Below are 13750 nucleotides of genomic sequence, written 5' to 3'. Positions count from 1 at the left end.
GCACTTTGTCCTCACGGGTTAATGAAAACCACTCTAGTATAATAGTAAATATAATAAGCTTATTCGATATATCAAAAAAATACGTATCAAAGATATTTCATAAATGCAAGTCACAACTATTCATCTGCATATTTAAAACCAGTAAATACAAAATCTTCTTCCAAACCTAGGGGAGGAAAATGAGCTCTAATACACATGACAGCGCATGAAGGGAGAGCAACTCGTATTTCTTTGCCCAGAATGCCCCAACACCAGCGAACCAGTTGCCGGTAGGCAATATGTCGATTCCGCTTATGAAGAGGAACCTCAGCTGCATTACCACTGTAATGCTGCCTGTATTGATACCAAGCCGCTTAAAGAACCCATCGGTTCGTACAAACGGCTAGGAAGCCAGGATGGTAGGTAATACAGGCCGGCTCCTCTTCCAAGCCATCCACTTCGACTGCCTCACGAAGCTTCGCTTTAACTTGGGCGATCTCCTGACAACACTTACACTCTACAGCTCTATCCATTATTTGTCAATTTTCGCAGGTACACCTAATAAGTAAAGACGATCAATTCATGAATTAATCGAGCGAAAGTGAAAGTAAATTTATAAAAAAAGTAATTCTCACCATTCACTGTTTTCAAGTCGCTCCTGCTGATCGTCTTCATTGCTGTTTTAGTTGTTTCCTTCAGCTTCCCGTCGTCTTCGACCCACCGGTTCAAAACGCCATGGTCGAATAACATTTCCCTCCCCCTCATCATCGAGCATTTCAGATCCATCTGAACCGGAACTGCTATAACTTAAACTAGAGCTAACATTGCAAGAATCACTTTCCTCCGTACTAGACATGTTTCGATACAAGCTATTGAAGTAAGAAGGATCAACACTGTAGCTCAACACACGTGTGACGTCGTAAGATCACGTGACTGAAAAACGAAACTTTTTTGCATGGAAGTCGAAAAATTCGACTTTACTACCCCTAAAAAAATAAATAAACAAGCCAATAAAGGCTGAATATGTGTTAAGACACATTTCCACAGCTTGTTTAAAAAATCCGCATTTTTCGCTGAGACTGGCCCTTTAAATGTACACATGAAGTCACAGAAGAAGATAGTGTAACAGCTACTAGATCGGGAAGAAGGATTGTGAGAAGATTCGACACTGACTGGCTTTACTACTGATTGTGTAGAGCCTGTAGGCAGGCTAACTGATTGTGGTAAAGTAAGAAATTAGAAATGTCTAAATTAGGGGGTTTCTCGCATGAGTGTTCAATTGAATTTTTTCTATAGATATATACACACTGACAGCTACGTTACGGGCTATACCGTTTTCAAATCAAATGAGAAGCACTCTACTATGATATACTAAATATTTAATTGATGAAGAGTGAATTTGAGGTCTAGTACCAGGTTTTGGGGACAGTGGGGGTGTCTCATATTATTAAGTTTCTATATTTAGTGGGGTCCTTGAAATTTTTATAATGGAAGAAGGGGATCCTGCCAATTTTTTTCACAAAGGATAATTTCTCATCAGTTCCCATATTTCCCAACACGTTTTTGTGAATGCTCCCTTAAAATTAATAAAAATGTAGTTCAAGAGACGAAGGCAGCACATCAATGTGTTGATTTTTACCTCCAATTCGGGGGGCTGTTCATTAAGAAAATATTCATTCATTTACTCCCCAAAATAAGCCAAGCTTTTATACGATTTCCTTTACAAGTATTTTTAATCTTATCTTCAATTCTCCGGATCTGTGAAGAATTTATTGTTTCTTGAAAGAAAGCTTGTTCTATAATTGTGTGATGAAGAAACACTCTGGAAGCAACAGAAACACTCTGGAAGTAACGAGTCGGAGAGAATAATCAACATTTGATGTGCTGCCTTCGTCTCTTGAAATGCATTTTTATTAAGAGGAAAATTTTTTCAATAATGAGCAATAATGGAAAAAACCGCCAAAAACTAGACTTTCGTATGAGTTTTGATCCCAATTTTCGTTTTGGGTTAACACTCAAAACCTTTTTTAAGCAGTTAGAAACTAATATAATATGATAAAATGCCTGTTTGAAGCGGTATTTTCAATTGCACAAAGATGTTTTGTTGCATTTGTGTTAGAATGTTGCTTTGTTAGGTTTTTTCATAGAAAATATATGGGAAATAAGCAAATGAAGGCCTAAACCTCATTTTCGAATAAAATTTTTGCTTTGGGTTAACACTTTGATTCATCTCCACTTCCAAACCAGTTAAACTTTCTGAATAACAAGATTTTAGCCTTGTACAACAGCCTTTCTTCAAGAAAATAGTTTTTGGCGCTCACTGCTTGAATACGAAAAGAATTCTCTCTTAATATTAATTATTCAAAGCACAAAACTTCTATCTCTTTGAGTTCCTGTGATTTTATTTGTAGTTCATTCCCTTATGATTACAACATGTTTACAACTAAGTTATCACTCTGAAGACATTTCAGTTTTAATCTTTGAATTAATCACTATTTATTTGACCAATTTATCATTTTTTGAACTACTGAGATTTTAGTTAACTACAGTTTATCTATAACCTGTTATTAAGTTCTTGGGAAACAACAAATATCCCCCCAGCCAATTTTGCACACACTTCTGTAGCCATATCCTGACGGGCAGGAACCTCTCCAAAACCAATAATCCCCCTCCCGGCCGCCAGGTTGACAACGGCATGCAGCAGCCCTGGTCTTGACTGAAATTGAAATAGTATTCCAGATGATCAAGAAAATGCATCAATAATGATAGATGGAAGGAGCGCTTTTTTTTCAAATAATTAAAATCATTTAATACCCAAAGCTTCCGTCACAGGCGACCTTTTAAAATGATTTCAATTATTTGAAAAAAAAGCCTCGCTGCGAGCGAAGCGAGGAGCAACACTAATTTTGAAGGGTATCCTGTTCATACACGAACGAGAGGTACTGGACACATCAGGTAGAAAAAATCTGGATGCGTTTGCGATAATGGATTTTTACGTCATCAGTTCCGTAACATGCACACCCAACACACTTGGGCAGCGGTCTATTTTATTACATTATGCACAGATGACCACTGCACAGCCTCAAGGTCTTCCTTCGTTCGACCAACGTGTTTGAGCTTCTAATGTCCATTTATACGAACAATGCGGTTCTATATATTCGTGGAACTATTCATCAAGGTCATGAACAGTTCAGTTACATTTCTCGTTGGAGGCAATATTCATTTATGAGTTTGTCGGCACTTTTATGTGCGCAGTTCTGTCCTATTCATGAATGGAGTCGTTCTACTATAGATAACATACTAATCGAAGGTGACAAGATGTATCTAAATGCTTTTGAAAGCCATGCAACCCCAGATCAATAGCATATATCTCTAAGCTATTTGCCTAACACTGTTTTTTCGCCTTTTGCTTTCGATAGCAGTACAGTATCTTCGAGCCAAACGTCTTTGAGGACAACAAATTGTTATACATTTTGTTACTGTTCAGCGCGGTAATATGGATTGTCAAATACGATAAAAAATACTACAAATGATCCAAAGATTGTTGCATTTTACTAATAAACACTTACTGAATATTAATGTGCACAAGTAAAAATCAATCCAACGGCTCTATAGGTCTATTTTTTCGATGATTTTACGATATCAATATATTTAGCCCATGAAAAATAGAAAAATTAATAAAGCGTTTTCACTCACTTGAGAAGGCAGCCATATTGGTGTCCCAAACAATATAAACTTTCTGCATAGTTTTAGCATAAGAATAGAGTTCAATTCCCGGAGGATAGAAAATGTATTGCTTTGGTACACCACAATGGCCGCTGTGACGTCACGTGAAAACGCTCTATAATTGTGGGCTGTAAAACAACGTAATTTAATGTTTTCTCTCACGAGGGAGATAAATCAATTGAAATTATAAATTTGTCTGTTTTTTTGTTTATGAATTTGTTTTATTCCAATTATAATTTCACTTGTTATTGTATAAACATTCTACTATTGAAGATATGACATAAACTTATATTCTTGCTGTTTATTACTTGTTTCCATGGAAACAAGTTAAAAGAATTTCCTTTTCGAATACTTTACTATATTGACTCTTCCATAACACAATATGAAGGAAAAGGACAAATCAATCCACAGCACTTCACTTTCAATCTGAAATGACTAGTTCTATAAATGTGTACTACGTACTACAACCTTCCTGCAATAAATTATATATAATATTATCAAACTCTCGAATAAATAGTGAGGAAAACACAATAGAAATCATTGTCCGTGGAGGAGGTTGTATACCTGATACAAAATCGTCCTGATTTGCATAAACTTTAACTCCAATTTTCTTAGCCAAATTCAATTTTATCTTTAAAATTATAGTAGAACATAAATGTATACACCTAGACGTTTCATAAGTAATATACAATATGAGTGACCGTGTTATATCAGATATACAATCACTCGTCTTCGGCTCGTGGTTGTATATCTGATACAACACGGCCACTCATATTGTATATATTACATATACACACATATATAATATACACATATATGTAATATATACAGTATGAGTGGTCGTGTTGTATCAGATATACAACCATGAGGCGTAGCCGAGTGATTGTATATCTGATACAACACGGCCACGAATACTGTATATGACTTATCAAACGTCTAGGTTAGTTCAATTGTGTTTCATTAAAATTTTCAAAATTAAAGTGAATCTGGCCAAGAAAATCCAACTTAACGTTTATGCAAATGAGCACAGTTTTGTATCAAATTTACAACACTCTTCACGGTCGTGATTTCTGTTATGTTTTCCTCATGAATTATTAATGAGTTTGATAAATATTACTTAGATAGATAGATAGATAGATAGATAGATAGATAGATACTTTATAAACGTGTCAAGAAAATAACTAGCTGAGGGATAACTCTCTACTAATAGGGGACACCTAAATATATATATATACATATACACACACACATATATATATATATATATATACACACACAGCCATTTGCAAAAATTATGGCCGTTTCAAATAGACATGCAGGTGTATCAAAAGTATATCAGACAGAACGGGATATCTTTCTTGATATTATTTTCAGAAAGCCCTGGTGATAGACAACTCAAAAAAAAAAAAAAAAAAATCAGGGATGATATCCCATAATTTTTGATATGCTTTTGATATACTCGTATATAGATTGGAAGCGGCCATAATTTTTGCAAATGCCTTTATGTATACCTTTCACTTTTGTTTCTTTATATTTCATTATCTTACAAAAGACTGATTTAGCCCGTGGTCCAAGCTTTTCGTCTGAATTTACTGGTTACATCATCCTTTTGTTCTTATGCCCTTTAAATACTAGTTGTTTGGCTATTCATTCTTTACTTTTTATGCTGTATATATCTTTATTTTTTCTGAAGAAGGCCGAACGACCGAAACGTTAAATACATTTTTTTGGAACAGTTAAAAGTTACCTGTTTTCTCTTTTTACTTTTATATACTAGAATATTTCTACGAAGAGAACAGACTGTTGAGTTCTTTGGAATCCTTCTACTGGAAGTTCATCGTTGATCTACCATCTATATTCAAGTTTATACAAGTTTATATATATATATACACACTCGATTGCAGAAACGTTGTAGTATACATTTATACATTTATACCAATACCTAATGAGATGCATATTGCAATTTTACTTTTCTAACCCTCAAAACCAAATGATTTATAATCTGTAGGATGTAAAACACAAGAATAAAATATTTTAACGTTCATTGAATGAAACAAATAATAAATAAAGCGAGTTTTCTGTTTTGCATATCATTAAATATAATGAATAAATTAGGTATTTGTATAAATGTATACTACAACCTTTCTGCAATCAAGTGTGTGTATATATATATATATATATATATATATATATATATATATATATATATATACAGCGATATGCAGAAATTCAGATCCAACCAAGTTTATAGTATATAACTATATCGGGTGCATTATGGGTAATAGACTCGCGGGATTCAAAGCGGGATTCAAAGTACTAAAGCGTTGGCTGGCGTTTTGTTTAAGATAAGTTACCTTTCAAAACAAACTCCGCATGTTCCAACCAGAAAAAGAATTTTCACCCTGCCTAGGACTCAATAGTCGGCGTTATTTTCAATATAAACCGCTGTTTATTTTATACAATTTTGATTAATACAAACGGCTTTAGTGCAATTATGATTAATATTCAAACTTCCACTCTCGTGAGTAAACTTGTTTTGCATAAAATTACGAAGCTTTTAATAGCATGAGCGAAAAGAGAGAGAGAGAGAGAAATAATAGAAAAAGTAACCACAAAGAATCACTAAGTTATCAGAGGAGAAGTGGAAGAATATGCCTCTCTTAAGTAAGAATAATCTCCGTTTATCTAGAAATTATGTTCAGACTGTTCATCAACTGAGATTTGACTTAGTTGACGCTCAACAACAATAACACGGTAGACTACGAATAAAGCAAAATATCCTATCCAGAGTAGCCCATGAACAATTTTTGTACCACTTTTGTCATAATATAGAATATATATATACATATAGACACAGCGATATGCAGAAATTCTGATCCAGCCAAGTATATAGTATATAACTATATCGGGTGCATTATGGGTAATGGACTCGCGGGATTCAAAGTATAGTATCAAAGCGTTGGCTGGCGTTTTGTTTAAAGATAAGTTACCTTTCAAAACAAACTCCGCTTGTTCCAACCAGAAAAAGAATTTTCGCCCTGCCTAGGACTCGACAGTCGGCGTTATTTTCAATATAAACCGCTGTTTATTTTAAGCAATTTTGATTAATACAAACGCTTTAATGCAATGGTGATTAATATTCAAACTTTCACTCTCGTGAGTGAACTTGTTTTGCATAAAAATGCAAAGCTTTTAATAGCTTGAGCAAAAAGAGAGAGAGAGAGAGAGAGAGAGAGAGAGAATAAAAGAAAAAGTAACCACATAGAAACACTAAGTTATCAAAGGAGAAGTGGAAGAATATGCCTCTTAATTAAGAATAACCTCTGTTTATCTAGAAATTGTATTCAGCATGTTCATCGACTGAGATTTGACTGAGTTGATGCTCAATGACAATAACACGGTAGACTACGAATAAAGCAAAATATCCTATCCAGAGTAGCTCATGAACAATTTTTGTGCCACTTGTCATAAGTCATATTACCGACTGTTTTGGTTTTGCTGTCATCGGAGTGATTGATTGTTTTAGAAGGGCACATATAAATAAGCGAAGAACGAGTTCAGAATTGAGCGCAGCTCAACCGAAACTTCCAAGAAGAACGACTTCTGAACTGATTTTTAACTCAACCAATTGCAAAACTTCCAATGTTTCACTTTACATCAATAAAACTAATTACAATATGACATTTATTTCTAGTAGTGTAGAGGTATAAAAAAGTGAGCACATAGTTCCCGCTTCTTGACTTTAGCGCTGTTTATAAACAACACTCGGTACGCCAGCCAACGCTTTGATACTTAGCTTTAAATACCGCGGGTCTATTACCCAAAATGTACCCGATATAGCTATGCACTATATACTTGGTTGGATCAGAATTTCTGCATATCGCTGTATATATATATATATATATATATACATATGCAGAAATTCTGATCCTTTTGTATATACATAAAAGTATATAAAAAGTGTATTGGAAATTATGGAATACCATCTCTGATATTTTTTTCAGAAAGTCCTAGTGATAGGCAACCCGAAAAAAATATCAGCGATGAGATCACATGATTTCTGGATATACTTTTGATATACTTGCATATGTACAAAAGGGTCAGAATTTCTGCATATCGCTGTATATATATATATATATATATATACACTCGATTGCAGAAACGTTGTAGTATACATTTATACAAATATATAATTTATCCAGTATATCTAATTAGATGCATAATACAAAATAACCATTTTCAATGCTTAAAACCAACTGATTTATAATCTGTACGATCTAATGGACAAGAAAAAATATTTTGACAGTCATTGAATGAAACAAACAACGAATAAAGCGATTTTTCTGTTTTGCATATCATTAAATATACTGAATAAATTAGATATTTGTATAAATGTATACTACAACGTTTCTGCAATCGAGTGTATATATATATATACATATATATATAACAGCTAACAAAAACAGGTTGGATGTTAATATAAACTTTGTTGGCTAGGTTTTTCAATTGTTTTCTAACCAAATCTGCAGATCCTTGATCTTTGAAAGGAATTATTGCACGTACGGTCTTTTTTGCATCATCGGAGCTGGACGTGATATGCTTCGGATATGTTTTATCCAATACGAAGCGATTGATGGTACGGCTAATTAACCTTTCATGATAGTTAAGCTTGGAAAATGCAGCAGACTGCAAAATGTGCTCTCCAAGCTTAAGTATCCTGAAAGCTATATAACAAATGTATTTATCCATAAGCTTGTCTTTAAAGGTCTAGTGAACCTACTGCGCAGGACTATTCAGAATTTCTGGCCATATTTACACTAGTTCTGATGCTACAAATCCAACCTTACCTTCCACGCCATTCGACAGGAAAACCGAGGCCATGCACAATACCAATAACAAAAGAACTTTCTTGGCCATTCTTTAAGCTTCTTTACTGCAAAGTAGTCCTGAAAATTTCAATTTTTTTTGCAGAACTTAATCAGTAAAATTAAATAAGGTGATACGCAGACAAGCCTCTGTCTCGTACCAAATGCCGAAGAGGCTTTGGGGAGGAACGAAACGACGATAACTGGGCACGAGAATGCTGAGAATCACAATCAACTGCCTAAGTAAGCTTTGAGCACAAGAGATTTTAAAATCATTGATTTACAAATAAAAGAAGATATATAGTTGCACTACATTGCCTTTAACCATTGTTGTTGGATTTGGATCAAAAAGGAGTCAGACGTAATCAAAATCAGTGAACTAATGTCAGCCTCGACCGGCAACGCCTGGATTTCTATGGCATGGGTAGCGTAGTGGCTTATCGCTCGCCTCTTACCGCGGTGCTCCGGGTTCGAGCCCTGGCTCAGACTGTATCATGTGTGAGTTGAGTTTGTTTGATGTGTTATTTTCTCACTTGCCACGAGGGTTGTTGTTCTCCGAATTTCCTCCCTCCGTAAAGAATCGACATTTGAGTTTGAGAGTTGTGTGTTGTAAATATAGAATGTAGTGGAAATGTGTGTTGAGCGAGCTCCACGGAAGAGCCCCGTACGGGGAGTGATGGTTGCAAAATACAAGTTTTTTGAATTGTTACGCGTGGCTGAACATTAACTAGTTTCTAATCACTTACTTTATCGTTGCCGAATGCGTCGAATCCAAAACAATCGTTTGAAATCTGAAAAAGTGTAACTCTGATATCTGCTACACCGAATTGAAATATGGCGACCAATTCGAATAAATTGTTCTGGAATGACTAGCCTAATGTTCATTATATTTGCGCGCTAACAATTCAATTACAATTAGATTTAACGCGCAGAGTATTGAAAACAGATGCATTTTTGATTTGTGTTTCTGGACCTAAAAACTTGAGAAGAACGAAGAAAGGTGTACAAAAGTAGCTGGAGACATACCTTGATAGACGAGTTGTGCTTTTGTGCTTCCAATAGAATTATGGTCTGATGTGCAATTAAATTCGCTATTTATAGAGCCTGTGATTGATACATGCTAATAAAATAATAATGATAATTATCACACAGACAATCCAATAGATGTTTGAATTATTTGTGAACAGTGGGGTTACATATTGTTTCCCTCTGAATCTTGGATAGTATTTCATAGGGTTTGCATGTATTTCAAATATTAGTGGTCTTCTTCTTAGGGTTTGAGATATGCAATTCTTTAATTAGTTTCTAGAAGAGAGAGAGAGGAAGGGCGTTCTGATCGTTGGCGGCTTGGTGAGATAGAAGACCATTTCAAATTCAATATGGACTTTGTGAATCCAGCTTGCTACAATCTTTTACAGGGAGTCCACTGTCACTGGTAGAAAAAGTGTTTAAAATAAAACTTACCATGCGTTTCATTAATCTGTGTCACGCGTTTTTAAAAAACGAGCCTTTTGTTTCTGCACGGCGGCATTACTTTTAAGTTCCATTTTATTGGATTATTGATCAAGCCTCTATGTACGATCAATCGAACCCTCATGAAATGTCTTTTAAAGCTTAAACCTAAAACTCGTGATGATTGGAAAGATTGTTTTAACAATCTATGTGGACAGAAAAAATCAACAGGGACCTATGTCTTGAAGAAATGGCAAGAAACTAAGAGGCAGTCCGTGCAAGGATCGAGCAAAGTTGGAAATGACCCAAAAATCGCCCTACCTCTCAAACTTTGACTGAAGAAAGCCTAATATTGGGCTAGAACAGTTGTACAAATTATTTTGGGAAAAAATTCATAGGTAATTACAAGATCGAACAGCAAAAGCAAATCTGATTTACCCTTTTCAATCCAGTTTTACACTAGCTAAAATCTATGAAACCGATGATGGTAGTATCTAGTAGACCGTTCATAATGTTTGGCTGGGATAGCGTGGGGCAGTGGGGAGGGGGACTTTTGTGTATTCTGGATTTTAAAACAACATCTTTTTTGGTCACCCTTCCCTTGATACAAACATAAAATTCTTGTAGAATTCTTCCTAGAATTATAGAATATTATTATAAACATGAATATTATTATAAATATGAATATTATTATAAATATGAAATTATTCCATATTTTTGACAATACTCCTGGTAAGCTGGATTCACAACTGAGTCCATATTGAATTTGAAATGCAAAATGAGGTTTATTTTCTTTTTTTTTTTTGGTTTATTTTTGGGGTTTATTTTTCCAAAACTACCAAGAGAGAGATAATACATAAAATTCCAAGACCACTAGGGTATGGACAGAACCGGAAGAAACTACGGTACGCTCTTTTCTCGCGCCAACTGTAACAACTAAACAACTTACCAGTGAAGCTAGAATAACCTACTGGACTCTGTAGGAATCGAATTTAGTATACTATTCCGTATATTTCTTATTGAAATCTGACTAGTTGTTTGTAAAGAAACACGAACTGTGCATGTCGACTGGTACTGATAGATGGTATTTTCGGAAATCGGTTGCATAAAACAAGCCAACGCCACGGTTGCCAATTCTAATTTCTCGATAACTCCGATGAATGGAGCAACGGAAAAGACCTTTTCGTGTTGAAGGTTAGTATGTTAATTTTTTTCTTTTATTTGTATAGACTAGATTTGAAAAACAATGATGTTTCAAGGGAATTTATTTCGAGAAGTCTTTAGTCACGCAATCGCCAAACAATGATTTCTGCATATTTAATGAGTCAAAATAAAAGCTCTCGCAAAAAGCGCACAATTATTTCCCCAAAATAAAAAATACATTTTTCAAAAGAGTAGTTTCCCAATAGTTGTTGACTATAATTTCATAAGATTTGGAAGGATGGCACATAGGGAAACTCGCAGTTTTCGAGATGCACTGACCAGCATTGTAACTCAGTGCCCATTGCTTTTTATTGTGTAAAATAATTCTGAGTTGTTCGATTTTTATGAAACTACTCTTAATTGAGCAAATAAGAGTTGTACTTTTGGCAGAAAGTATTAGAAGGCTATTTGGATTAATAGTTTTGATACACGGACCAAGCGAAAGTAAGCAATTTTCAGCCATCTTTTGGCAGCGAAAATCGTCCCTGGAGCTCAAACCGATTTTTCCCTATTTCTCGAAAACAAAAAAGTATTTTTCAAAACTAACCACACAGATTTTCTTCCTTCATCAAGCACTACTAAAATCCAAAAGTAGAGCGAATTCGAAAATTTGAGCCTTTCCGCCGTATGTTTGATTTTTACAGACAGTCGCTCTTAATTCATTCACGTATCGTGACAAATGCTTAAGCCTGAATGTGGCAATAGCAGTTTCCACATTCAGAGCTTTATACCTTTAAAACTACGTTGAATTCAATGTAGTTTTTGCCTAAGAACAGCATTTGTATATTTAATCTGTAATCGGCTCGCTCATGAGCATCGGATTTTCGTGCGGGAAGTCGTGGTGGTTCGAGTCCCGGCCGAACCAATCAGGGTCTTAAAATAACTGAGCAGAAAATGCTGCCTTTGTAATTACATCTGCAAATGGTTAGACTATCAAATGGCTCGGATGACCACTTTAAATGGCGGTTCCGTCTCTCCAACATCGGAGGGACGTAAAAGATCCACTGAGGACGTAAAGAAATCCTGGCAGTGACCACCCTCAGTGCCTACACTTCATACTAACCATCTCTCATGCTTGTAAATTGCTTAAGAGCGATCTGTCATTCACAACTCATTGTAAAGCGCCATTTGATTATATCCACATAGAAATTAAAGGGCGCTATATAAATCATAAATCATCGTATTGTATTTCTTACATGAAGTATTCAGTGTGCGATCGATGTGACAAAGCGTTAAAATAGGTCCGTTAATAAGTAAGAAAGAAGCTCCTTCACAACACAAAGCAAGTGCCAATCGGAAAAAGTTGGTAGTAGATTAAGTGACCTTTCTGGGAAAATGAATGGTTTTTAGTGTTCTCAAGCTATCTACTACCTTGGTTTTGGGCTGTTTGAACTTCGGCTATTTTGCACTTCTATTCTTCGTTTTCACGTGACGTCATAGAGTAAGAAATGAAATAACAACTTGAAATTAATCATGGTTGCAAACGTCAAAACATGCCTTGTTCGGAGAAGATTATCTCCCTATCAATTTATTCAAATTATATAATTTAATACTCAACTAACAGTTTTAGGGCACAAAAATAATCGTTCAAAGTTTGATTACGAAAGACCTTTTGGTTTTTGTTTGAGCGAATTTTGAAATTAACTAATTTCACGTTCTCGATCGTGTCCCGTTAAATGGCCAACTTCGTTTTTTACTTCTCAAAAAGATGAAAAAAGATTTTTTCCCAAAAAAAGTTGTACTAGTGACTACCCCAATAGTAGGCTTTCTTCAGGCAAAGGTTGAGGTAGGGCGATTCTATTTTTGTGTCATTTACAGCTTTGCTCGATCCTTACACGGACTGCCTCTTAGTTTCTTGTCAGTTTTTCAAGGCATAGGTCCCAGTTCATTTTTTCTGTCCACACAGATTGCTAAGGAATCTGCTTTCCATGCATCGCGAGCTTTTTAGGTTTGAGCTTCAAAAGACATTTCATGATTTTTTAAAGCAATTTTATTCGAGGGTTCGATTGATCGTACATTGAGGCTTGATCAATAATCCAATAAAATAGACGCTCAATAAGCGCATGTGGCTACTGCCATAAGAAATTATTGTTATACAGGAAAGGAATGGAAGTTGGTAGCTGACTAATGAGATATATGAAGGATATGTAGGTAATTGAAATAGCGGGTTTGCTGAAAAAAATTTAAATGTTGAAAGTAAAGGTTTCGGTATTGGTTTTTATTAAATGTTGATATTGATTAATTTGGGCTTCCTGTGTTATGCCGATTCATTTTGTGCAACTGTTGCGTGACTGAAACAAAACGGCGATCATATTTTGAGGAACGTTTTCCTCGTTTTCTCAATGAAAAAGCCACAATCTTCTCCCAGACCTAGATAAATTTTCCCTTGAGGTCTCTTCTACTTCATATGTGATTCTGTTTGGCGATTAACAGGTATAAGTTATGAAAATATGCTTTGTTTATTTACTCGATAGTTTATACGCGTGACAGAGTTAATTTCACAACCCGATGACAATAGTGTCTAC

The 13750-nt window shown here is 35.1% G+C and overlaps 1 protein-coding gene across 2 annotated transcripts; it reads right to left on the bottom strand.

Moving 5' to 3' along the window:
- Positions 1 to 2363: 2363 nt before the first annotated feature.
- On the bottom strand, positions 2364 to 11114 carry LOC148904852 (kappa-actitoxin-Avd4p-like). 2 transcript variants are annotated; one of them, XM_089024868.1, is made up of 4 exons: positions 10972 to 11114; positions 9597 to 9690; positions 8553 to 8651; positions 2364 to 2695 (listed from the first exon to the last, which is right to left on the bottom strand). In XM_089024868.1, exons 3-4 carry the CDS (start codon positions 8620 to 8622, stop codon positions 2547 to 2549), a joined length of 219 nt encoding a protein of 72 aa, XP_088880994.1. In that variant the 5' UTR covers positions 8623 to 8651; positions 9597 to 9690; positions 10972 to 11114; the 3' UTR covers positions 2364 to 2546. The 2 variants fall into 2 exon arrangements, with proteins under 2 accessions (XP_088880994.1, XP_088880995.1); XM_089024869.1 differs by lacking the exons at positions 9597 to 9690; positions 10972 to 11114 and adding an exon at positions 9317 to 9450.
- Between the last annotated feature and the right edge of the window lie 2636 nt (positions 11115 to 13750).

Source organism: Actinia tenebrosa, unplaced genomic scaffold, assembly GCF_029948245.1.
Source record: "Actinia tenebrosa isolate PJP-AT-01 unplaced genomic scaffold, QUT_ActTen_1.0 PGA_scaffold9__36_contigs__length_13948895, whole genome shotgun sequence".
Taxonomy (NCBI): domain Eukaryota; kingdom Metazoa; phylum Cnidaria; class Anthozoa; order Actiniaria; family Actiniidae; genus Actinia; species Actinia tenebrosa.
This window is presented reverse-complemented; position numbering and strand designations above follow the sequence as displayed.